The sequence below is a fragment of the Mirounga leonina genome, unplaced genomic scaffold (genome assembly GCF_011800145.1).
Source record: "Mirounga leonina isolate KUSES-001 unplaced genomic scaffold, KU_Mleo_1.0 Mir_173, whole genome shotgun sequence".
Lineage (NCBI taxonomy): Eukaryota > Metazoa > Chordata > Mammalia > Carnivora > Phocidae > Mirounga > Mirounga leonina.
Genome location: NW_023270447.1, coordinates 79,838,895 through 79,863,606, shown reverse-complemented (window position 1 = coordinate 79,863,606; position 24,712 = coordinate 79,838,895). Strand labels below are relative to the sequence as shown.

General features: G+C 44.7%; 1 protein-coding gene across 1 annotated transcript in view; it reads left to right on the top strand.

Moving 5' to 3' along the window:
- Nucleotides 1–18,038, top strand: part of OTUD3 (OTU deubiquitinase 3) — a 28,837-nt gene extending 10,799 nt beyond the window's left edge. Inside the window, exons 3-8 of the mRNA XM_035019613.1 lie at nt 2,065–2,177; nt 6,832–6,954; nt 12,510–12,641; nt 13,131–13,227; nt 14,622–14,806; nt 16,475–18,038. Of these exons, the coding sequence (XP_034875504.1) occupies nt 2,065–2,177; nt 6,832–6,954; nt 12,510–12,641; nt 13,131–13,227; nt 14,622–14,806; nt 16,475–16,651 (827 nt within the window). The 3' untranslated portion in view covers nt 16,652–18,038. The remainder of the gene's footprint in view (nt 1–2,064; nt 2,178–6,831; nt 6,955–12,509; nt 12,642–13,130; nt 13,228–14,621; nt 14,807–16,474) is intronic.
- The last annotated feature ends 6,674 nt before the right edge of the window (nt 18,039–24,712 follow it).

The following is a 24,712-nucleotide window of genomic DNA, read 5'->3' as shown; positions in this document are numbered from 1 at the left end:
ATTGAGCATCAGAGGTGTGAGAGGTGGTTTTGACTGCCATAGTGGAATGAAAGGAAACTGAGAAATCATTTGCAGGTCACTGGAAGACTAGACTTACTACATTTATCACTCTTCTAGTTAATGTGTTTTTAATGCCTGTCTGCCTTTTTACACCGTGAGATTCTTGAGGGCAAGGACTGGGGTTGTTCCCCAAGGTGGCACTGCCTGGCACGTGGTAGGCACTCGGAAGACATTTGTTAAGTGAATAAATAAATGGCGCACTCAACTCTTTAGGGCCTAGTTACCCTGGCATACGGCTGTGTTGTTTAGGATTGTTCCTTTCCTTTAGACTCTGGCTTCTCCAACTATACAGAGACCTGAATATGCTCAGTGCCTTCTCCCCCTCTCTCCTCATGCCCAGTCTTTTTTTTAAGTCTTGTCACTTCTACCTTAATGCTTTTTTCTTTCACTGCTCCTCCCTCATAAAATCAAGCCTTGGTGGCCATTTGCTTAGATTTCTTCGATACTCTTTGGACTGATTTCCATCGCCTCCTGACCCTTTGAGTTTGTCTTCCAGGTTGCAGCCAGAGTGGTGATTTAAATGCACATCTAAGACCTTTTTCCCCTATCTAAAACCTGTTGGCAGCTCCCCATGGACCTGAGGATAAAGTCTAAACTCTTCAGCTCTTGTTACTTCTCTACCCTCACCTCCCGCCGGCTCTCAGCAGTCCCAAGTTCCTGCCATACTGTACAGCGCACAAGCTCATCCTCTCTCTCTCGCCTCTGCTTGGAATGTCATCGTTCTTCTTCTGTCTGTCTCCTGCTCACCCTTTGGGAGTCAGTGCAGTTGTCTCCGCTGAGAAGCTTGTCTGATACACCTTACTTCCCCCTCCCACTCCCAGACTCAATTGTGGTCCCGATCTGGAGTCAGCCAAATGACAAGGTTTGGGGTCGCAGTCTTCCACAAGACTCTCTTCTGATACCAACTGCAGATTGGGGGTTTCCCAGAACCACTCTCAGTTTCGATAATTTGTTAGGACTTAGAAATCACTGAAGGTTGTTATACTCACAGTTATAATTTATTACAAGAAAAGGATATGGATCAAAATTAGCCAAGGGGTAGAGTCTGGGAAGGTTACACAATCACAGAATATTGTCAGCCAGGGAGCTCACAAACTTCCGTGTTTGGATTATTGGGGCTTTATTATGTAGATATTATTGATTGGTTGCCTAAGTGGTTACACTCAGTGTCCAGCTCCCAGTTCCCCAAGTCTTCTAACATCGCGTGGCCAGAGAGGCCCATCATGAGTCACCTCATTAGCATAAACTGTCCAGTGTGGCCAAGGGGCTCATCATCCTTTCACCTGGGAAATGTCAAGGGTTTAGAGGTTATTACCCAGGAGCCAGGGACCAAAGGCCAGACCTCTCTGGGTAAGGCCAAGTTCTTTATTGTACATCCCTTTCCTGAAGCACTTACACATCAGTAGTGCCTGTTTTCTTGTTGTTTGCCCCCCACTGGTTGTAGACTCCTTGAACTCAAACTGTGACCGGCTGCGTAATGGAGTGGCCAAGAGCCAGATCTTGGAGTCAGGCTGCCTGGGATGCAATGTCAGCTCTGCCGTGTACCAGCTCTGTGGCCTTGGGCATAGTTACAAATTACTCTGTGCCTTGGGCTCTTTATCTGTAAGATGGTGTGCGTGACGATATCTCTTTCAGAGACTTTTGAGGATTAAAAGTAATAATCCAGAAGTGAGTAGAGCTGTGCTTAACACCTAATAACACTCATTAATGCAAACTGAAGGTTACTCTGGTTATCGTCCAGTCTCTTACAGAGCTAGGCATATAGGAAGCGGTCAGTATTTAACGAAGGAAAAAATGACTCCTTTATGACTGATTGGTATTCTTCTGAGTAGCAGTCGACATACTGTTCAACCAACTGAATTCCTAGTTCTGACAAAACTAATGGACTTCTCAGATATGTCCTGTTTCTTATCATTTGGAACCAAGCAAATACCAAAGCATGTTTGCACTTGGATTTTTCCATTCTAAAGAGTTCATTTTTCTCTCTCTCCTGTTTCTGTGCAGTGGCCAGTTTGGCAAAGCCTGGCACCTTTGCTGGTAATGATGCAATCGTAGCCTTTGCAAGAAATCATCAATTGAATGTGGTGATTCATCAACTTAATGCCCCTTTGTGGCAGGTAGGTCACCTACTGAGGGACTTATCTTAAGCTCTTATTTACAAATTAGCATTGGGGGTGTCCGGAGATGGTGATATTGAACCGTACAGGGTCACTTGGACTGCAGGCCTACCCACAGACGGGAAGCTGCTGGTGGCTCGGAATTAAACCCTGTGCTATGTACATAGGGAGTCTGAAGTATAAGTCAGAGAGCTTTAGAAGGTTAACAGTATTATTTAGCAAGGTGATGGTGATGCAGGAGGGCACTTGTGATGACTACTGGGTATCTTACGGAAGTGTTGAATCACTAAATTGTACACCTGAATCTAATATTACACTGTTTGTTAACTAACTTGACTTTAAATAAAAACTTAAAAAAATATATATTATTTAGCAGTCAGATAACTGGGTAATTTGAGGGCAGAGAGCCTAATATGGAAATACTTTAGATAACACTGTAGAAAATAGTAAAGTGGAAATCTAGAGGATTAGTGCCTACAAATTCTGGTTGGCGGTATGCCTATCCCATGTGTATGTTTTGTTTTTTTACGTGGAGGGAGACAAAAACCAAATGCACTTAGTAAGCATTGCTAAAAAGTGTGTTCTGAACAGCAAAATGTATTTCATGGCCTAGGATGTCAACCTCTGTTCTGTGCTCTGCCCAGCCACACAGAATGGTTTTAGTGGTTTTTCTATGGCAAATAAGATTTTATGACACACGTTCAGGATGGTCCCCAAACCCCTGTCATGAAGTACCTGTCCATTCACCTGTTTTCACCTTTCTTTACCTTTGGTATCCTAAATTAACCTCATCTCCCCTAAACAGTCCATCAAACCAAACATTCTGGAGTATGGAAAGCCACAGGTCGGGAGGGAGTCTCTAGGCTGCCACCCCCTTACCCTTCGTCCTTGCATTCACAGTGCTGCTTTTCCCGTTGTGACTCAGCTCCTAAAGCTGTGCATAGGATTTCTATTAGTCCTCTCTGACTCCCATCACTTCCCCATTTCTGTTTTTTTTTTTTTTTTAATTAGCTAAGACATTTTTTTTTTTTTTAAAGATTTTATTTATTTATTTGACAGAGAGAGATAGCGAGAGCAGGAACAGAAGCAGGGGGAGTGGGAGAGGGAGAAGCAGGCCTCCCGCTGAGCAGGGAGCCCGATGCGGGACTCGATCCCAGGACCCTGGGACCATGACCTGAGCCAAAGGCAGACGCTTAACGACTGAGCCACCCAGGCGCCCCTAGCTAAGACATGTTAATCATAGAAAAATTTGAAAGTTCAGAAAAGCCCATAAAAGCAAATAAAAATCACCCAAAGTCACATCACCCAGAGATTATTACTGTTAACATGTGAGTGTGTATCCCTGGCATTCGCATGCACTGTTAGCTGAAGCTGGAAAGAGATGTATCACAGTGGTTTCATACCTGTTCGAAGCACATCTGCGCACATGTAGATGCATCCATGTGCATGTGTACACGCACTTGTATCTCTATTATTATTTTCATAAAGGCAACGATGACCTTTTTTCCTCATTTTTTAAATATACCACCTGCACATGTATATTCCTTTGTAAGTTGTTTATTTCTAGCCTTTGCTCATTAAAAATAAAGTTTATAGAGACAATTTACATAGAGCAAAATTCACCCTTCTCTAATGTATACTTCTGTGTGTTTTGACAAACACAGTCATGTCACTACCACCACTGTCAACATACAGAATATTTCCACGACTCCAAAAAGTCACCTCATGCCCCTCTGCAGTCACAGCTCCATCTCTGCATCCCTCGCTTCTTGTAACCACTAATATCATTTATCTCTTACAGTTTTCCCTTTTCAGAATGTCCTATAAATGGAAGTATATAGTCTTCTGCGTCTGTCATAATATCCTTTAACGAAATTCTCTTACAACAGAATAAATGAGCTACTCATGGGTTGGTGCAAGATGCAGGGACAGGAGGGTGACTGTATGTGTTGTGTTTTGGGGCAGTCTTGTCAGGTGGACGGACACCAGGGAATGCGCTCATATTTTCTGAGACTCTCTCTTTGTAGGGTTGGTCTTAGGGCCAAGAATACTGATTACTGCTTCCGTTGTCCCAGTTTGTTGTCATTAAAGTTTTACTGTTTAGCAGAAGTCATCAAGATCATTTGAATATATAGCATTATGACCCTATTCTTGAAGAAAAATACTCCGTGCCAACTTAGTAACTACAGCCTGCCTTTCCCTCCACTGATAACTGTTTTTTACAGATTTTATTTATTTATTTGAGAGAGAGAGAGAGAGAGTGTATGAATGTGTGTGTGGAGGGGAGGAGCAGAGGGAGAGGGACAAGCAGACTCTGCACTGAGTGCAGAGGCTCGATCCCATGACCCCGAGATTATGACCTGAGCTGAAATCAAGAGTCGGACGCTTAACTGACTGTGTCACTCAAGCGCCCTGATAACTGTTTTTTAAAGTTTTTTGATTATCTAGGTAGTTGTGGAAGATAATTCTGCATAGTTAAGAATTTTTTTTGCAAATTTCTTTTTTTTTTTTTTTTAAGATTTTATTTATTTGAGAGAATGAGAGAGAGAGAGAGCATGAGAGGGGGAAGGGTCAGAGGGAGAAACAGACTCTGCTGAGCGGGGAGCCTGATATCGGACTCGATCCCGGGACTCCAGGATCATGACCTGAGCCGAAGGCAGTCACTTAACTGACTGAGCCACCCAGGCGCCCCTGCAAATACATTTCTGTAGTGTTCTTTTTTATGGATTGCTAAACACTGAAAGTATATGTTTTTAAAATAAATGTATTTGCTATATAATGAAACTATGCACTGGATCTCCTTCATCTTCCCACTCCCTTTTGAAATACCTTATAAAATTTAAGAATTGAAACTGCATTGGGGCGCCTGGGTGGCTCAGTCGGTTAAGCGTCTGCCTTCGGCTCAGGTCATGATCCCAGAGTCCAGGGATCGAGCCCCGCGTCGGGCTCCCTGCTTGGCGGGGAGCCTGCTTCTCCCTCTCTCTCTGCCTGCCACTCTGCCTACTTGTGTTCTCTCTGTCTGTCAAATAAATAAATAAAATCTTTAAAAAAAAAAAAAAAGAAACTGCATTGGTTGCTACTGTCTGGGGTAAGAGCTCTTGCATGAATAATGAATGAGTAGACTTGTACTCACAGCATGGAGATCCTGAAACCTGCATTTTTTTTTCCTGGTTACAAATGGAGTATGTGCTTCTGTGAACAGTGTAGACATGCGTAGGGTAGAAAATGAAAGTCCTCTGTAATCTCTTTCCCCGTAAACATCACAGTTAACAATTTGGGTGACTACTCCAGTTATTTTTTCCTATTCATTATGTGTATAGAGTACTATTTAAATACGCACATGCTTTAGGGATAATGTCTTTCAAAGATTCTAGTCAACTAGTTTCCTTTTCCACTACTCTTCCTGGGAGATAAATGGTATTTGCTCTATTATGTGTCAAAACCAGACTCTCTGTATTTTGAGACCTAAATATTCTACCTGGGGGAAATTTCCATGGTTCTGACCTCTAGATTTGTGTGGTTCCTGCTTGTTCCCTGGGTTTTGCTGTGTTTTAGACCAGTTTGAATTAATGGCAGTATCTTACTACCTATGACTTTCAGTAAAAACAAGAAGGAGGTGCTGATGTTTTGGAATTTTAACAAAGAAACAGTTGCTGGGCTTTTTAAGGGACAGATTCAGAATTACTTCGGAGTTTCTGTGGAGATGGTGGTTTCTTGGGGGCATACCCAGGCCAGCCCTTAGGGCTTCTGTATGGCACAACTCCAGGGAACACCATTCTTGTCGGGCTGTGCTCGTGGGTACCATTCGCATAGACTGCCTTGGGAGCAGTGCTTACAGCTTTGGGCACCGTGGTAGTACTGCTTGACTATATCTCATTTTGTTTTGAAATTAGTATAAGTGGGAGATTTTTGAGTTCTTGTTAATGTTTCTTAGTATGCGGTTGATGGAAATGCTATTTTTAACGATGGGTGGATTTACTGTGAAGCTAACAAAGCATGAGTGTCTGGTCCCTCATTTTTATAGTCCCCTTTCAAGGTCTTAGAAGGGGTTCTAGCAATTTAATTTTGTAATTTTGTATTCTTTTTCTCAAAGAGGGCCCCAGGTTGTTTGAGCTTCAAGCTGAACAAATCTGTCTCTGCCCCTGGGCCTTCCACCCCGGAAAGGGCCTGTGCATGGAGGGGCTGAGGGGTGCAGATGCCTCTGAAATGTAAGCTGCTTTAACTTCCTCGTAAATCTGCTCCAGCTTTTGACTATGTTTTTTCATGTGAATAGATTTCCATATAGTTACATGTTAAGCATATTGAAGCCTACATAACATAGGTGGGAGAAAGAGAATTCAGAAGTTGCCTAAGCTTTTTTTTTTTTTTAAGAGAAAGTCTTTCCTTTATTTTTTTTCCCACAAATTAAATCAGAGGCTAAAAACACAGGGCCCAGAGTCCAGGTGTGTAGCACCAAATCTCTCATTGCAGCAGATACTTGTTGGATACCTATTCTTCCGGCCCAGCCCTCTGGCACATCCAGGCCCATCCCAAATTCGTGTCTGCATAGAGCCTGCTGACTGGGCTTCCTGGACAACCCAGGGGGTGTTTCCTTCCCGCAGTTGACACCATCCAGATCCTCGCTGGCATCTGTCTCCCCTTCTTTTGCCTGCAGATTCGTGGCACGGAGAAGAGCAGTGTGAGGGAGTTACACATTGCATATCGGTGTGGAGAGCACTATGACAGCGTTCGGAGGCTCAATGACAACTCGGAAGCCCCCGCACACCTCCAGACGGATGTGAGTGAGGCCCCTGTTTCTTCTGTGTTCTCAGCCCTGGAGGGACTGGGTCAAGAGCTGTATGCCCTGGAGCTAAAAACCAGTGATTTTTTTTTAAAAAAAGATTTTATTTATGTATTTGAGAGAGAGAGAGAGTGAGAGCATGAGTGTTGGGGAGGGGCAGAAGGAGAGCGAGAGAGAATCTAAAGCAGACTCTGAGCTGAGTGTGGAGCCTCACCTGGGGCTCGATCCTGCGACCCTGAGATCACAACCTGAGCTGAAACCAAGAGCTGGACACTCAACCGACTGAGCCATGCAGGCACTCCCAAAACCAGTGATGTTTTTATGGAAAGTTGTCTTTAAGGATCTATGGGCTTGCGGCGCCTGGGTGGCTCAGTCGTTAAGCATCTGCCTCGGCTCAGGTCATGATCCCAGGGTCCTGGGATCGAGCCCCGCATCGGGCTCCCTGCTCCGCGGGAAGCCTGCTTCTCCCTCTCCCACTCCCCCTGCTTGTGTTCCCTCTCTCGCTGTGTCTCTCTCTGTCAAATAAATAAAATATTAAAAAAAAAAAAAGAATCTGTGGGCTTGATTTTTAATTTTTTTTTTAGCCTCAGTGAGAGCAATAGATAAAATCGCTTGTCATTCTTTTGCTCTTCCTAATCGCTAATGACTGTGATTACATGAATAGAATTTATATAAAATTCTGAAATTACTTCTGTGTTTTAAAATTAATCCGTGCTTCATATCTGAAGTTTGGAAAGTATAGAAAAAGGGAAGAAAATAACAAGTATACAAAGTCAACCACACGGATGCAGTTTTTGTTATTGTTTTGGTGCTTATCTAGCGGTGTTGCCCACTTTGTTCAGTTAACATTATTTAATGAGCCTGTTCTCACTTTATTACAAGCTTTCTTTGTAATTTTATTTTATTTATTTATTTATTTATTTTATTTGAGAGAGAGAATGAGATAGAGAGCATGAGAGGAGGGAGGTTCAGAGAGAAAAGTAGACTCCCTGCCGAGCAGGGAGCCCGATGCGGGACTCGATCCCGGGACTCCAGGATCACGACCTGAGCCGAAGGCAGTCGCTTAACCAACTGAGCCACCCAGGCACCCTGTAATTTTAAAAAATAAAGTGAAATTGCTCTTCCAAACTGTTCCCCTGCCTGAATGCAACCAGTATTACCGGCATGTCATAAAATCTCCTCGAGGTACTTCCCACATCAAGCAAGTGTGTGTGTCTGTGTGTGTATTCCGCTTTTGCTGTCTTTACCTGCTCTCTGCCCCTGGTGCAGCATCCTGCATGCCCTGTTTTGTACTGTGCGTTGTCCTGTGCGTGTACTGTACGTTGGTCCTAGCTTGGAGTCTCGCTCACAGCGGTCCCTAAGGCCACGTAGTGTTCTGTCTGGTGGATGCGCTGTAGTGTGTTTGACCAGTCTCTCTGCTGGCCTTTGAGGCAGTTTTCATGCTTTTGCTCTTAGAAACAACATCTGGTGCCTTATATGTACATCTCACACTCGTGTGAGTGCATCTGTGGGATAGATTCCTAGAAAGTCCTTCCTGCATCAAAGGACATGTGTGTTTATGATCGTGACAGGTCTTGCCAAACTGCCGTCTCTGAGGCTTCACCGGTTCGCACTCCCACTCTAGGCACGTCTCTTCCTGCATGGTTGCCGGCTCGGCGTGGCACCGCATTCCCCAGCCTTTGTCAGTGCCTTGGGAAAAACGGTTTTCATTTGTGGTTCTCTTAGTAGTGAGTCTATGCATCTTTTCCTGGGTTTACCACCTATTTGTATTTCCTTTTTTTGTGAGCTGTATTCATTTTCTTTGCCCATTTTCTCTCTCTCTCTCTCTTTTTTTTTTTTTAGCGATTTTTCAGGAGCCTTTACATATTAGGGAAATTAGCCCCTGTCGGTGGTGGGATCTGCCAGTTTTTTTTCGCAGTCTGTCCATTTGTCTTTTTATTCTTTCCCCAACAGTCTTTGCTGTGGTGGAGTTTTAGATTTTTATGAGGTTGAATTTATCAAGTTTTTTTACATGTCTTCTGGGTCTTGGGTTATAATTAGGAAGGTCTTTCATAGTCTGAGGTTAAAAAGAAGTCTCCCATACTTTATTTTAGCACTTTTGTGGTTTCATTTTTTCTTTTTTTTTTCTTTTTTTAAAAATTTTATTTATTTGAGAGAGAGCACATGAGAGGGGGGAGGGTCAAAGGGAGAAGGAGACTCCCTGCCGAGCAAGGAGCCCGATATGGGACTCGATCCCGGGACTCCAGGATCATGACCTGAGCCGAAGGCAGTTGCTTAACCAACTGAGCCACCCAGGCGCCCGGTTTCATTTTTTCAAAGAAAATTAAATCTTGTCTCTCTTTGGAATTTATATTCCTATAAGTGTGTGAGAGTATGGATCCAACTTTATATTTTTCCTTGTGGTTACCTAGTTGTACCCAAACCATTTATTTATTATGTATCTCTTCACTGATTTAAAATGCCACTTTTTTGGCATATAAAATTCCCATATGTATTTGGGTCTATTTCTAGATGTTGATTCTATTTCATTGGTTTCTCTGTTCATGTGTTCATGTGTTCGTTGTTTTGATTAAATTTTAAAATCTGGTAGAATTTTCACATTACTTTTCTTTCTTTATAATTTCCTTCATATTCTTGATTTTTTTGTTTTATGTATGAATATTAGAATAAGGTTGTCAAGTTAAAAAGAAGTCCTCTTGATTTTGTTTTTATTGGGATCTCATTAAATGAATAGATTAACTTCAGGAAAAAGTGACATCTTTATGGCATTGAGTCTTTCTGGCCAAGAATCTGATAAGCTTTTTTTTTTCTGTTTAATTGACTTTTTTGGTGATCCTCAGGAGCATTTCCTGCATGTAGATCTTGCCCATTTTTTGCAGAGTTTGTTCTTAGGTGTTTTGTGTTTTTGTTTCTATTGTAAGGAAAGGATGTTTCTTTTCTTTATATTTCCTAGCTGGTTATCATTTGTATATATGAGAGTTGTTAACAAAATGTTAAATATGTGCACACCTAGCTATCCTACAGAATTCTGTCTTTTTTTAAAATTCAGGTAAAATTCATATAACATAAAATTAACCATTTTAAAGTTTTTTTTTTTTTTTTAAAGATTTTATTTACTTATTCATGAGAGAGAGAGAGAGGCAGAGGGAGAAGCAGACTTCCCGCAGAGCGGGGAGCCCGATGCGGGACTCAATCCCAGGACTCCGGGATCATGACCTGAGCCGAAGGCAGACGCTTAACCATCTGAGCCACCCAGGCGCCCTTAAAGTTTTTTTGTGTGTGTTTTAAGTAGGCTAAGTAGGCTCCATGCCCAGCATAGAGCCAATGCAGGGCTTGAACTCAGGACCCTGAGATCAAGACCTGGGCTGAGATCAAGAGTCGGACCCTTAACCGGCTGAGCCACCCAGGCGCCCCCAAATTAACCATTTTGAAGTGTACAATTTAGTACCACTGATACACGCACAAAGCTGTGCAGCTCCTTCCTCCTTCCAGTTCCAAAACATTTTCCTCACCCCGAAAGGAAACCACATGTCCACGAAGCAGTCATGCCCCATTCCTTTTCTCCCTCAGCCACCACCAGTCTGCTTTGTGTCTGTATGGATTTACCGGTTCTGGACTTTTTATGTAAGTGGGATCATACAGTATGTGGGCTTCTGTGACTGGCTTTTGTCACTTAGCATCATGTTTTCAGGGTTCGTCCATGTTGTAGCAGGCGTCCTTACTTCATTCCTAAGACTAATATTCCATCGTGTGGATGGAGCCCATTCACTATCCCTTCATCTGTCGATAGGCTTGTGGGTTATTTCCACTTTAGGGTCTTGTGAATAGTGCTGCTGTGAATATTTGTGTATAATATTTGAGTCCCTGTCTTCAGTCTTTTGGATACATACCCAGAAGTAGAATTGCTTGGTCATACGTTTAACTTCTTGAGGAACTGCCACACTCTTTCCATGGCAGCTGCGCCCTCTGACCTTGCTATCAGCAGTGTATTCAGGGTTCACTTTCTCCACACTCTTACCAACACTTGTTGTATTTCCTTCTTTCTCTTTTAAATTATGGCCATCTTACTAGGTATGAAATGCTATCTCAAGGTTTTGATTTTCATTTCTGTAGTGATTAATGATGTTGAGCATCTTTTCATGTGTTTGTTGGCCATTTGTATGTCTTTGGAGAAATGTCTGCTCAAGTCCTTTGGCTGTGTTTTAACTGTGGTATTTATGCTTTTCTTGTTGAATTATTAGAGTTCTTTATATATTTTGGGTACTAGATTCTTGTAAGTATATGATTTGCCAGAATTCTTTTTGTCTGTGGTAGTGTTTTGGTTCTCTTGAGTTTTTTTTTTTTTTTTTAGGTATAGAATTGTATCATCTGCAAATAGTGGTAATCTTTCTTCTTCCTTTTCAATTTCATACTTCTGTTTTTTTTTGGGGGGGGCGCTAATTGCATTGGCCATTACCTCCAAAACATTGTTAAATAATAATGGTAGTGAACATGTTTATTGAGCTCCTTTAACGGAAATGAAGCATCATTGTATGGATTTACCATGGTTATTCAACCATACATACACTGTGAAACCTTCAGCTTTCCAGTTCCTCACCACTATTAGTAGTGCTGTGGTGAGCACTTTTACATAAATCCTTTCTATAGTTGACATTATTTGGCATTTATTTCCTTTGGATACATTTTAAAGACTTGATACACGTTGCCAAGTTGTTCAGGTATAATTTTATAATAGATCCCTTTGTATTGTAAGGAATGGACTGCACACTGCTGGATTCCACTTACGCTTTTACATGCAAACAAGTAGGAATTTGTCCTTGCCTATTTCCCATCTCCCTGTGTTAGTAGGAAGTGAAGAGAGAAGGTGATTGAGCAGCCATAAAGGGATGATTTTAGCTATTCTGATATAAGTTTAGGTCTGAAAGTCCTCATGGATACCAAGTGAACTGCTCTTTGTGTTTTTAGGATTTGGATTGCCAGATTTCCTCGCATGTGGTGGTATGCACATGGTTAGGTGAGGTCAGATGAGGTTAGATGAGTCACGCTCATCTGTGACTGTCCAGCTGGGACAGGAACTTCGGCACACCAAAGCTTGCTGATGATCAGATAGGGCCTAGGGACCCAGATGAGGGATATATATATGAATGTTTCTTCAAGACAACTTGTCCTGCTGCAGAAGCTCATCAGGGAAGCTTCTGTGACTAAGCTCCCAGCTCCAGAAATCAACTGAGACAAATATGTGCTAGTCAAGACAGAAGCATTCATTGCCAGAATGTTGGTATCTAGAAACTACGTAGGAGCTCTAATGCCATTCTTACTGAACAGTTTATCCTATATCTTGGGCCTTTCTTTTTAGGACTTCTGTTGTGGTTCTGGAATCTCCGTGTCTTGGATGAAATTTAGCCTAGTCAGTGCTATTCCCTTAAGATTCCTCCTGGAATCTTTCCCCCATATATATATGAATGATTTTGAGATTAGGATGTCTTCCTATGTTGAAGATTCTGAACCTAATTTGTGTGTTCCACGATTATTACTCTTTATATTTCCTTTAGTTTCAGATGCTTCATCAAGATGAATCAAATAAAAGGGAAAAGATCAAGACAAAGAGCGTTGACTTTGAGGATGACCTGAGAGATGAAGTAGAAGATGCTGTCCAGAAAGTTTGCAATGCAACTGGATGTTCAGTGAGTATTTCTGTCCTGTGGTAATAACGGTGCATGAGCAAGCATTGCTGGGCCGAGTTTACCTGCCAGTTTCGTAGGCCCAGTCTAGGATGCCCACACCTGATGGGCCAAACAAGGTTTGTGATGTTTGTGGTTCATTAGATCGAGTGAGAAGACCTAATGAGAGTTATTTATTCATTTTTCTCTTGTTTGCTAGACTTTACCCAGTACTGCTCAAAATCCTAAGGAAGTGTGTGGGTTTTTTGTTTTTGTTTTTCTGACTAACATTTACACTAGTAAAAGTGCAGTTGTACAAAGGAATTCATTTATATTAAATGGTTATTTCAGGTAACCAGCCTTATTGAAAATTAAGACATTTTCTAAATGGAAAAGGTCTTGAACCCATGCCCTAATTCTCACCATTACCTCTTCTTGTGTATCAGGTTGTTGACGTAGAGGTAGGTAGAAGAGTATACCCAGTCTTGAAGTGTTCCTTTGTTTCTTGGATAGGATTTTAATTTGATAGTCCAGAACCTGGAAGCTGAAAATTACAATATTGAATCTGCAATAATTGCCATGCTTCAGATGAACCAGGGGAAAAGAAATAGTAAGTCCATGATTGATATTTATACGCTTTCAAAATGGTTGTATTGGTGATTTTCCAAATGTCTATTTTTCATCAGGGCACAGGTAGTGATTATACTGTCATTTATCACTTTCTGCATGCGGGCATGTTTTGCCAAGGCCCTAGCCCTGCCTTGGGGAGAAAGATAATCTGGAGTCAAGGGGGGCAGAGGGGAGACAGATGAGGAAACTGGTATAATTCTATGTGCTAGTGTTGGGGAGTACAAGGCACCGGGGGGACACATGGAAAGGCCAACCTAAGCTGGTCTTGGAGGGATGGAGAGTGTCAGGGAAGACTTTATTCTTTTCGAAAGAAGAATCCCTTATAAAACCAAAATGATAGCTGAAATAGAATAGAGAGAGAAATAACTGAGTTTTCTAATGGATACATGTAGATGGCTAGCATCCATCAACTGGTGATAAATTAGAATTTTTTTTTACTTGAACTGGGTTTAATTCTGTGACTCAGAAGATGGAAAACAAGATATAGAGTCTTACTGTTTTCACAAGTTACTTTTATTTAAAATGATTTCAATACGTATTGACAGATATGTGCCAGATACTGTTTCCAGCATTACAGTTTCCATGTGTTTGGGTGTTCTCTTCTCTTCTTTATACATTTGCTCTGCTTTCTCAGAAAGCTGTGAGTAACTTGGTCTTTGTGACGTTGAAACAGCGCCATCCAGTGTCCGTGCCATCCAGTATAGTGTGTACTTGACATGCGTGGCTAAGTGGGAGTAAGGAACTGAAGTTTAACTTCTGTTTAACTTTCGTTTTTTTTTTTTTTTTAAAGATTTTATTTATTTATTTGAGAGAGAGAGAATGAGAGACAGAGAGAATGAGAGACAGAGAGCATGAGAGGGGGGAGGGTCAGAGGGAGAAGCAGACTCCCCGCCGAGCAGGGAGCCCGATGCGGGACTCGATCCCGGGACTGCAGGATCATGACCTGAGCCGAAGGCAGTCGCCTAACCGACTGAGCCACCCAGGCGCCCCTAACTTTAGTTATTTTTAATTTAAATGGCTGCATGTGGCCGGTGGCTGCTGTATTGGACAGTTCAGGTTTGGGGCCTGTTTCCTTTCTGGGTTTTGGGTGCAAATGAAAGATTTCCTCCTAAAAATACGTGTTGGAAGTGGTTTAATAAAACACTCTGCAGGTGGGAAGCCGATGATTAAGCTGATCAGCGGGTTATTTTTAAATTTGTTTTCCAGGTATTACCAGTTATTTCCCTCCTTGTGTGCCCCACTGTATTGACTTGATATTAGAATTTTGCTTCAAGGAAACTTGCTCTCCGTATGACAGGTGATTTGGAGTTGTGCATTGTTAGGTTGTGAAACTCCCTTAGGTTCTCAATTTTAAGAAAATCCTTTCTTTGGAAGATGCAGAGGAGAACCTTGAGTCCAGTGGCCGAAGTCTGAAGCAGTGTGGCCCTTTATGGGAGGAGGGCGGCAGTGGCACCAGACTCTCTGGAAACCCGGGCTTAGATGAAGGCAGACCTGAGAACAATAAAGAGCGGGCAAGCCCTGGTGAAGAAAACAAAGCAAATAAAGACCAGCTCCCAAAGGTACGACAGATGGGCTCGCAAGGGCAAGTGGTGGGCAGCGGTGCTTCAGTGGCAGGGGCGGGAACTTGGAGCTCACTCTAGTGCGGCATTGTTTTCTGATGTCTTTAAAGTAGTTGTTGTAGAAAATACAGGGAGTGCGTAAGGGGATGGCAAGAAGTAGAATGAGAACCTTGCTTGTCCAGTTTTCTGTGTGTCAGTGTACACACAGCCTCCCTTTCCTGCCCAGTGTTACTGTGTGTCCAGGTGTTTCCATGTTATTTATTTATTTTTTTAGTATTTATTTATTTATTTGACGGAGAGAGACACAGCGAGAGAGGGGACACAAGCAGGGGGCGTGGGAGAGGGAGAAGCAGGCTTCCCGCTGAGCAGGGAGCCCGACGCGGGGCTCGATCCCAGGACCCTGGGATCATGACCTGAGCCGAAGGCAGGCGCTTAACGACTGAGCCACCCAGGCGCCCCTAAATGATATATTTTTTAAAAGATTTTATTTATTTTTTGACAGAGAGAGGCACAGTGAGAGAGGGAACACAGGCAGGGGGAGTGGGAGAGGGAGAAGCAGGCTTTCCACTGAGCAGGGAGCCCGATGCGGGGCTCGATCCCAGCACCCTGGGATCATGACCTGAGCTGAGGGCAGATGCTTAACTAACAACTGAGCCACCCAGGTGCCCCATAAATGATATCTTTTGATATCAAAATGATATCTTTTATCAGTGAAGTTGGAAGGTCTCTTTTCTTTTCTTTTTTTTTTTTAAAGGTTTTATTTATTTGACAGAGAAAGACAGCCAGAGAGGGAACACAAGCAGGGGGAGTGGGAGAGAGAGAAGCAGGCTTCCCGCCGAGCAGGGAGCCCGATGCGGAGCTCGATCCCAGGACCCTGGGATCATGACCTGAGCCGAAGGCAGACGCCTAACGACTGAGCTACCCAGGCGCCCCTGGGTGTTTCCATGTTAATCCGTGTTATAAAATCTCCATAAATGCCATCATCTTCATTGAAAAACTTTGTGTATAAATCTTAGTATTTTGCATTATTATTATTATTATTATTATTATTTTATTTATTTTTTTTGTGGCTAGAGTCACAGTAAAGGGTATGGATATTTGAATCTTTTTAAGGCTTTTTGGTAAATTGTCAAATGCTTCCCGGTGGGGTTGTCCGTCTCCCTCCCTGTCCCTGACTCCTGCAAGTAGTATATGACACATTCTTTTTACTGAATTTGGAATTCATTTTAAAGACTTTCACCAAGCAGTTCTGAGCCCCAAATACAGCATAATGTAAAAAGCCACAGGCCAAGGTAAAGATGCAGTAAGCTTCTGAGGATTTTGTTAGGATTACCTGGGGCATTAAATTACGTAGAGACAGGTGTCCTATGGCATGTTTGAGCGTTACCTCTTGCAGGACTGGGGTTAATGTTTCTTAGATCATTGTGCATTGGATTATGAGGAGAATGGAATTGATTTCGTTTGTTAGCTCAGCAGAGGGGATAGAAATTTAAATGTAAATTTGAGCCATGATGGGAAAGACATCACTTCTGGTCTGTTAGGTGGGTTTTCTCTGTTCTTGCTGAGAAGCAGTCCGTGCCCCCAGATCCGTCAGCCCCAAGTCCCCCCTCGGCAGGAGGCCCCTGAGTCTGCCGCGCTGGCAGCTCACCCAGCGGCCTTCTCTTTCAGGTCACCAACAAACAGAGGCGGGAGCAGCAGCGACTGGAGAAGAAGAAGCGACAGGAGGAGAGGCACCGTCACAAAGCCCTGGAGAGCAGGAATGGCCACAGGGACAGCAACCGAGGTGAGGCAGATGCGAACGCTCAGGTCACCTTGGTGAAGACCTTTGCCGCTCTCAACATCTGACTCTCTGGCCTTCTGGGAGCTGCGAGAAGCGAATGGAAAATGGAGCGCTGTGTAGCAGGCTCTCCAGTGAGGCTGTCCTCTCACAAAATGACACGCAACCCACAAAACTCACACACAAGCTCACACACTGAGTTCGTCTCCTTCAAGCTGCCTCTGTTTTGCTCAAACTTTTGTTAGCGATGTGTTTTATTTTATGAAAGTTCAGTGAAGCCATTCATGTTCTGTAATTAAAATATCGAGTTCTAGGGTTGGATAGTTAGTTGAGGCAAAACCTTTTAAGTGTGGTTTTATTTGCCTTGAAAAATCAGAGTTCAGTGACCCTGGGATTTTTCCTGAACATTTGGGGTGAGTTTTACCATAATTGTTCATGAAGTAGTTTAGATTAGTTGCTAGAAATTCAGAATGACAAGTTTCCTTTGTTTCTCTTTCATTTTCAAGCAGATATTCACATACAGGATAGTTTATAAACGGTCTTCAACTCAGGAACATGTTTAGATTTAATTTTCTACTAATCCAAGTTAATCAGAAATTAATTCAGGAAGTATTTTTCCCAAAGTAATATCATATGAGGGTTGCAGCCTGTTGTCAGGGTGGAAATTCAACAGCTACGTTTTTCTCCTTCCTGATTCTGATGCTATTTCAGACGGGATGCAGGTGCTGAGAGTTTGCTTGCACTCAAGCCATATGATAAATACGCCTGACTGTTAATTAGGCCTGGACTTTGCTGGAAAAGTGGTAGTGTTGTTGAGGTTTTTGTACTTGTTTCTTAACACGGAGAAGGTGGCATGTTACTGCTTATGATGTAATTCTGGGCTTCTGATTGTATGGAGAGCAGAACCCATGGTTACAAAGGGAGAAATGAAGAGATTCCGGAGTCTTTGTCTAGGGAGAGTCTAAAGAGTTACTTGATTTTGTAGGGGCCTGGAAGGGTCTGGAAGAATAAGGCTTTTCAGGTTCACATTTTAAGTAATTAACTGTATTTTCTTCCTTGCTGTTCTAGACTAAGATGCCTTCAGAGAAGTAGTTTGACCTGTTGCTCAGTTTTCTTAGTGTCGTGAAAATGGAATCCCATAAAATGCTGCATTTCTTTCTTTCTGTTCCAGCCCTGTCTGGGATCTTGATGTTGGAAAAATTCTTCCACACTCTAGCACTTGTCAGTGACTTAGGTTAGACCAATAGGGCAGAGGCCATGGGATGACTCCACAGTTCTGACATGGATTTGGGAAGTGGAGAGAGGTCATTCCTAAGACTGGTAGGTGGGTGTGAACTTTCAACCTGGAACCATGTATGAAGTGGACAGTCGTGGACAGCCTTGGCCTTCTGGGGACCCAGTATTTGGACAAATAAATTCTGCTGATTGAAAAGGTAAATTACTTACTTCTCCACCTCAGATTTCAAAATTATAACCGTTCCAAGGAGAAGGGAAAACCATAAAAACGTTTTGACTGAACGGATGTACCATTGTCTGGGCTGGCCCTGGATTCATTGAATTGCTTTTATCAGCAGACGATCTGCTTTCTTCAGTTTTAATGATGTGTTTTAATTTTTTGTTTGTTGACTTCAGTGACTTTTTATAGTTGAAGCATCTGTAGTTTCTTGGAACTGCTCTCAGGCTGTTGTAGTTTGGGCTTCTTCCTGGTACGGTGCTTTGTAATAGTAGCAGATTTGGGAAGTGCGGAGCATGTTTTCTTTGCACATTGTGGAGTCCTGAGTCGGAGGCTCTAGTACTTGGTCCCTACAGGTGCAGGGTCTCTGTTGCCTTACTGTTTCCAAGGGAGTGAGATCCAGTGCTTAAGGATCAATCATTCTCTTGGCTTTTGACTCTGGACACTTTCCTGACTGTGGCTGATCTTTTCTGAGTGAACACTCTTTCTTGTCTGTGTGGTAGGGCGAGAGAGCCAGAGACCAGATCCTCTCAAGAAGGTCAAGATTGTGTATCAGAAACTCAGCAGAATTAGGAATCTGAAATAGCGTAAGGGATACCCCTTGTCAGGAGCAATAGAATTGCTTTATTTACCTGGTTAATGAAGGTGGCCTTGGGCCCTGTTGGGTTTTAGAAGTTTAACTAGAAGCTGCTAAAAAGTTATTAAAGAATATTGGGCAAACTTGTTAACAAATTACCAAATTCTGATAATAGACTTCAGCATTTCTGGGGTAAAATAACAGTGGTTTTAAAAACTAATCCGGCTTCGGTAATTTTCTCTTACTACCATTTCATAGTTTTCCAGTTAAAATTGGTCTGCGTTTAATACATTAATTATTAGGAGTGGGGTACACATACCCAACTTTAGTGATCTCTTCTCGCTAAGCGTGTGAATTTAGACTTCACTGCCTCAGTCTCACTGAAGTATGAAGTAGATGGGATCCATATACTTAGTTGCCTTGTGGGCATTTGAAAATTGCTTTATTGGCAGCCAGCATGGAGGTCCAGTGAGTTTGGCTCTGGGAGGACTGTTGTCAGTAACTCTTGTCCCCAGTAACTCTTGTCCCCAGTGAGTTTGGCTCTGGGAGGACTGTTGTCAGTAACTCTTGTCCCCAGTACAGTGACTCACGTGCCCTCCATGTTGGGAGGTGTGTCTTGCTTAGCCTCTGTGCTGTGTCTTGGCCGTTAGAGGTTTATGTTACATGGGATTGTCTCGGTAGCTTTTAGTGAGGTCAGGAGAAAGGGGATGGGGCAGTGGTCTGTAGCTGCTTATTAGTCTTATGAACTGTATATAAAGGTTTTATGGATTTTAAAACAAGATTTTTTAAAGGTCAAAATAAATAAAATTTTAGTGGCAACAGCTTTGTACTAGAGAGGTAGCTGTATTGAACAACCTAGAACCACACCTTCTAAATAACATGGTTGCCATCAGGAAATATTAGGGAGATAGAATGCATATGTATATTTAATTTTTCAGTAGTGTCTACATATGCTTTCTGGAGCAGAGCCTGGTTGAGGGATGGTGACAGAAAGAAAGATCTTGAGTATCAGCTGAGGTTGTTGTCTGTAGTCTTTTATAAGCTCTGAAAACACTTCCAAACCCATTTTGATCCCGAGGGCTTGTGAAGTGGGGTCTCCCTTGTGGGGTGGCTCGAGTGGGTGTCACAGGAACCTTCGAGGAGGTCATTGGTAGCGCCCTGCCTCGGCTCCCTGGGGTTTACAATGTGAAATGATGCGGCCCTGGGGGAGGAGGGCCGTGTGATGTCGGGGAGAGCTGCTCACTTGTTAGGTAGGTAGGCATCCGATGGACTTCGGCACTGAACTGTCCTCGTGGTGAGTCCCTGTCGTCAATGTGCAATTTCTCTCATTCTGAGAAACTTTAGACTCTGCCTGGGTTTTACTGGGTCAACATAGAATGCTGTCAGTTTACCTCTGTGAAATGGTCAGCTCGAATTTGCAGTCGGTTACTGGAAACTGGGATTTCTAGTCCACGCTGACTGACAGTCTCCCTGAGTAAAGGGATGAAAATGGAGCGCTTGGTCTCCGTGGGTCACATCTGGGGCCCTCTCTGACTCCCATTTCAGGCAGACACGTGGCTCTTCACCTTTTTACCTTTTTACCTTTTTACCTCAAGGCTCCGTCTGTCTGTAGCAAACGTCTAGATTCAGAGTCTGCTGCTGTTTTCCCGTTTGGTCATTTTCACTCTTCACCATTCGTTCACCTCCGCTTTCAGAACAGGCGTTGCTAAAACTCTGGGGCCTTCCGACAGTTGTTCTGAGGTGATTTAATAATGGCACTTTTTTTACAAGGTGTGTTTTCCTGACTCTAAAGCAGATTGTGTTTTTCTGCTGACGTTGAAGCGAAGACCTTCTAGATGGCATGTTTAGGGAAATCTTCTGCCGTCACATATTAGAGGGGGAGTGGGTAACTGGTGTGAAGTGGAGATGGTGACCCCCCCCCAGCCCCAAAGTGCTTGCATGGCATGGGGCCCGCCTGCGCCCTTGGGGCCCGGCCCCCCGGGGAGGAGCTGGGGCTGCGGGCGGACTGGCCCTGCGCGGGCCCCAGGTGATGCTCCCGGTGACCTCGGGCTCTTAGCCATGTCTTCTAAGCTTACTAGTCTCTCTCTCCTAGTTAGAGGTGCTTTGTAGCTTGGTTAAAATGGTTAACATCCTTGCGAAGTTACTGGAGAAGGGGCTGCGGTCATGAAGAATGTTTCTGGAGAGCACGACTTTCTGCGCGGTGGCTCTATTTTCAGCAGGGCAGCCCTGAGCTCCAGAACGGCTGCCACTCCCTGGGCCGGTCGTCAGGCGGGTGATGATCCCTGGACCAAGCGTCTGAGGGCTGCCCCCACCCCTGCGCATGTCAGCAGCCAACAGGTCACCGTGGCCAGCCGTTGGGGACAATCACTGGAGCTCAGTCAGAAAACTCACTGTGGTTTGGGCTCCTGGCAGGTCCCTGGACCAAAACTTGAAGAACTGGTGTGGGGGTGCCAACGTCTTCCCACCCTCGCTGTTCATTTTCCACGGCGGGAAGGGCCCTTGGCCTCCCCGGCCACCCTTCCAGCAAGCTCCAGAGACACCGAGCTCAGTGAGAAGGAAGGAAGGAGCCGGGAGTTAGACTTGAGCCCTGCATGTTCTTGCTGACACAGATGTGCGGGTGGGCGTGAACCCCTTGGGGAGGAGGGCAGGTGTGTCTGTGGGGAGCACGGGCCTTCGCAGGCTCAGGAACCTTCTCTTTTTTCTAATTGCACTATACTTGTTCTCGCTTCAGTCTGGAGATATTTAAGACCTCCATGGGGTCACGATCCATAGACTTAGCAAGTCTTGCCTTATCTCTGGAGCTTGACAGGGAGAAATGTGGCCATTGTCTGATGTCCATAGTTCATTTCTTCTCAGTGGTTTCTTTTCACAGATTGTGTTCATCTGAACCATTTTATTTTTTATTTACCAAAGTACTGTACTTGGCTACTTGCAGTGTTTTCAAAACCAAATGTTTCTTTTTTTTTTGTTTTTAATCTTCCATACTTGGTGCAATAGAAGCTGCAAAGATGTGCCACTTTATCTATGAAATGGAGTTTTGTATACCAATAAATTCTCGTTTAAAGACAAAGAATGCTTCACATTGTTTTTGCCAGTGCGACCACCATTCGAGTGCATGAGACCGAGAGAGCATGCCAGCAAGTGGCCTTTTTAGAGGTCTTTCCGTGGAAGGCAGGAGGCTGCGGTCATCTGTGGTCTCACTGGGCTTGAGGTTGCTGATGAGCTTTGGTACAGCTGGGCGCCACCACCACGCCCTTAAGGACGGGACGCTGAAGATTCTGCTGATACCTAGGAACATCTCTGAGAATTTGGAGTTGTCTAAATATGGAGCAGCTGTCTGTTGGCTGCCACCTGGGGGTTTCTCCAGAACCCTGAGGGTCGGTTTGACCCCATTCTAGGAGGAGGTACAGCCCTCCAGACATGCGTGGACAGCTGTGACCGGAGCGGAAACACCTGGAGAGGTCCTCAGAAGGGGACAGGGCAGGGAGAAGGGCAGCCGCAGGAAACCAGGAGGTAGGGAAGTCCTCAGTGCTCACAGGGCCCAGCCCACATGAGGGCTCTGGCCAGTCCTGAGGTCAAGGCCGGTGCGGTCTCACTGGGCCTTGCCACGTCCTTGGGATTTTGGCCTCGAGACTCCCACTCTCTCGTTCTAATTTTGTACTCACCAAGCAGCCTTTGAATTGGCTCCACAGTACCTTGCTCCCAGAAGGTATCCAGGACCACCCTGCATGAAAGAAAATGTGTCTATTGGCAAGGACGTTTCCCCTCGGTCACTATCCTCCTCATGTGGTTTTCCCCTCAGTCCATGACTGAGAGACTGCGTGCACGTTCCTGAGCCCGCGAGGCCTGGGGTCTGGACCCTGCCAAACCAACCGAGAATCTTTCTGAAAGATCCTACTAGAATCAAAATGATGTCCCAATTCAGGTACTCCCTCAGCTGGAAACCTCCCCTGGCCTCCATTCCATCCTCCCGTGATTCACTGGGACCAGGGCGCCACCTGCTAGCTCGGGCGGAGTCAAGGGGCTTCCTGCCAGGACCCAGGTCCTGTCTGTGAGGCGGGCTGAGCCTGTGAGGACGGAGAAGTGTTCTCGGGCCAAGTAGGGAACGATCAGAGTACACTAAGTTCGCTATTTACATTTTCCTCCAGGCTGTACAGCACAGCAGACTCGGGATGAATGACAGGGTGCCAAAAATTGAAATAGCACAGAGGGAGAGTGGCTGATCTGTGTCCCTTTTTGATAGCTTCATGGTTGCCTAGGAGAAAGCTGGGTTGGAAACCCAGGTTTAAAGTTTGCCCTTTAGCAGACACCCCACGAGCCCTTACCTGCCCCGCCCGGTGCATGGAAGGTGTATGTGTGCCTTGAGATACAATAAAAACTTGTCATAGGATGCTGTGCGCCAGCGTGGGGTTTGGCTGGGCTGTTGGACAACGTGGGCACTCAGATCCTAGGGATTCAGCAATTGAGAACTTGTTTGGTTGTAAAGGATCACGATTGAGAACTTGTTTGTTGGAAAGGGGCCGAGACCAATCCTGTCACGTCATAGGTTCTGGCTTGGCAGAAGGAAAACTTTCCCACCTTGGAGAAACTTGTCTGAACCTCCCTATGGCAGAGGGACTTAGGTACCTCAAGGTACTCCGTTTTTATTAAATTTACCCACCCATCCAAGTATCTTAAGAGTCCATCCCACACTTACTGAACCTGTGTGGTCCAGCGGTTCTTATTTCTGGGCATAGAATCAGACATGGACCCTGTCCTCCAAGTTTCCAGGAATGAAAGAGGACACACACACGATGTAAAAAGAGGTACTATGCTAGGGGGGCTGTGAACTCAGAGGGAAATCAAGGAAGGCTTGGTGGAGGAAGTGACATTTGGCCTGGGCTGAAAGGGAGGGGAGAGAGGGAGGCCCTAGAGGGGGGTGTCCCATGTGTCAAGGACAGAGTTTATTAAGGATATACAGTTTGGGGAAAGACTGGGTACTTCTTTTTTTTTTTTTAAAGATTTTATTTATTTGAGAGAGAGCGAGAGCGATAGAATGCGCAGGGGAAGGGAAGGAGCAGAGGCAGAGGGAGGAACAGACTCCGCTCTGATCAGGGAGCTCAGTGTGGGACTCGATCCCGAGATTCCGGGATCATGACCTGAGCCGAAGGCAGACACTTAACTGCGCCACCCAGGTGCCCAGACCGGGCACCTCTTCAAACACGTGTCCGGCTTTTGCTACCGGAAGACCAATGCCGTGCTTGCCGGCACGTGAATCCCCGAGATGAGGCGGACTTTGCCCATCCTGACTGCTGGGCAGTGTCAGGAGTTGACCACTGGGTGCATCTTGGCTTTGGAGCTCCGCACGGGTCGCAGCCCTCCAGGAACGGAGCTGCGCACGCTCTCTCCGGCCAGGTGTGCTACATTTCCTCCGTGGGACCTTCTCTCGGGGCACTGACGGTGAATGATTTTCAAACCTGTCCGCTTAAGATCAATGAGCACTCAGAGTAGTGAGCTCAGGGCCTCTTCGAATAAATGAGCGTAGGATTTATCCAATGCGTGATGCCACTTCCCTAAAATAATTCCGATTATCCTGTGTCCGTGGATTCAACTGACCAGATATTTATCTGGCGTGTACTGTGATGGGTGCCGTAGGGGAGGCAAAAATACATAGAGCGGCCTGGCCGAAATGGAGTTTCCAAAATGCTCCAGGCACTCTCAACGCGTTGTCTCACTTGAAACCTTTCAACCACCCTGTGAGGCTGGGGATTCTGTCCTCATTTCACATACAAGGGAATACATAACTGGTCCAGATCACAGATTGACAGCAGGATTTGAATCTATGGCAGTTCTGCCTCCACCGCATAGGAGCCCCAAACAAGGACCCCAATGACGGGGCATAAGTGGACCAGGAAAGGTATAAACACATTGTCTGGCAGTTCAGAGGAGGGTGAAATCTCCAGCTGGAAAAGCATCATGGAAAAGGTGGCATTTGAGATGCGCCTCCAGTGTGCGGATTTTCACATGTGAACAGGGAGGCTTCCAGGCTGAAGGCTGCTCTGGACAGAAGTGTGAATGCTGGAAGGCAGTGGGCGGGGGCAGGTTCTGGGACCGGTGGTG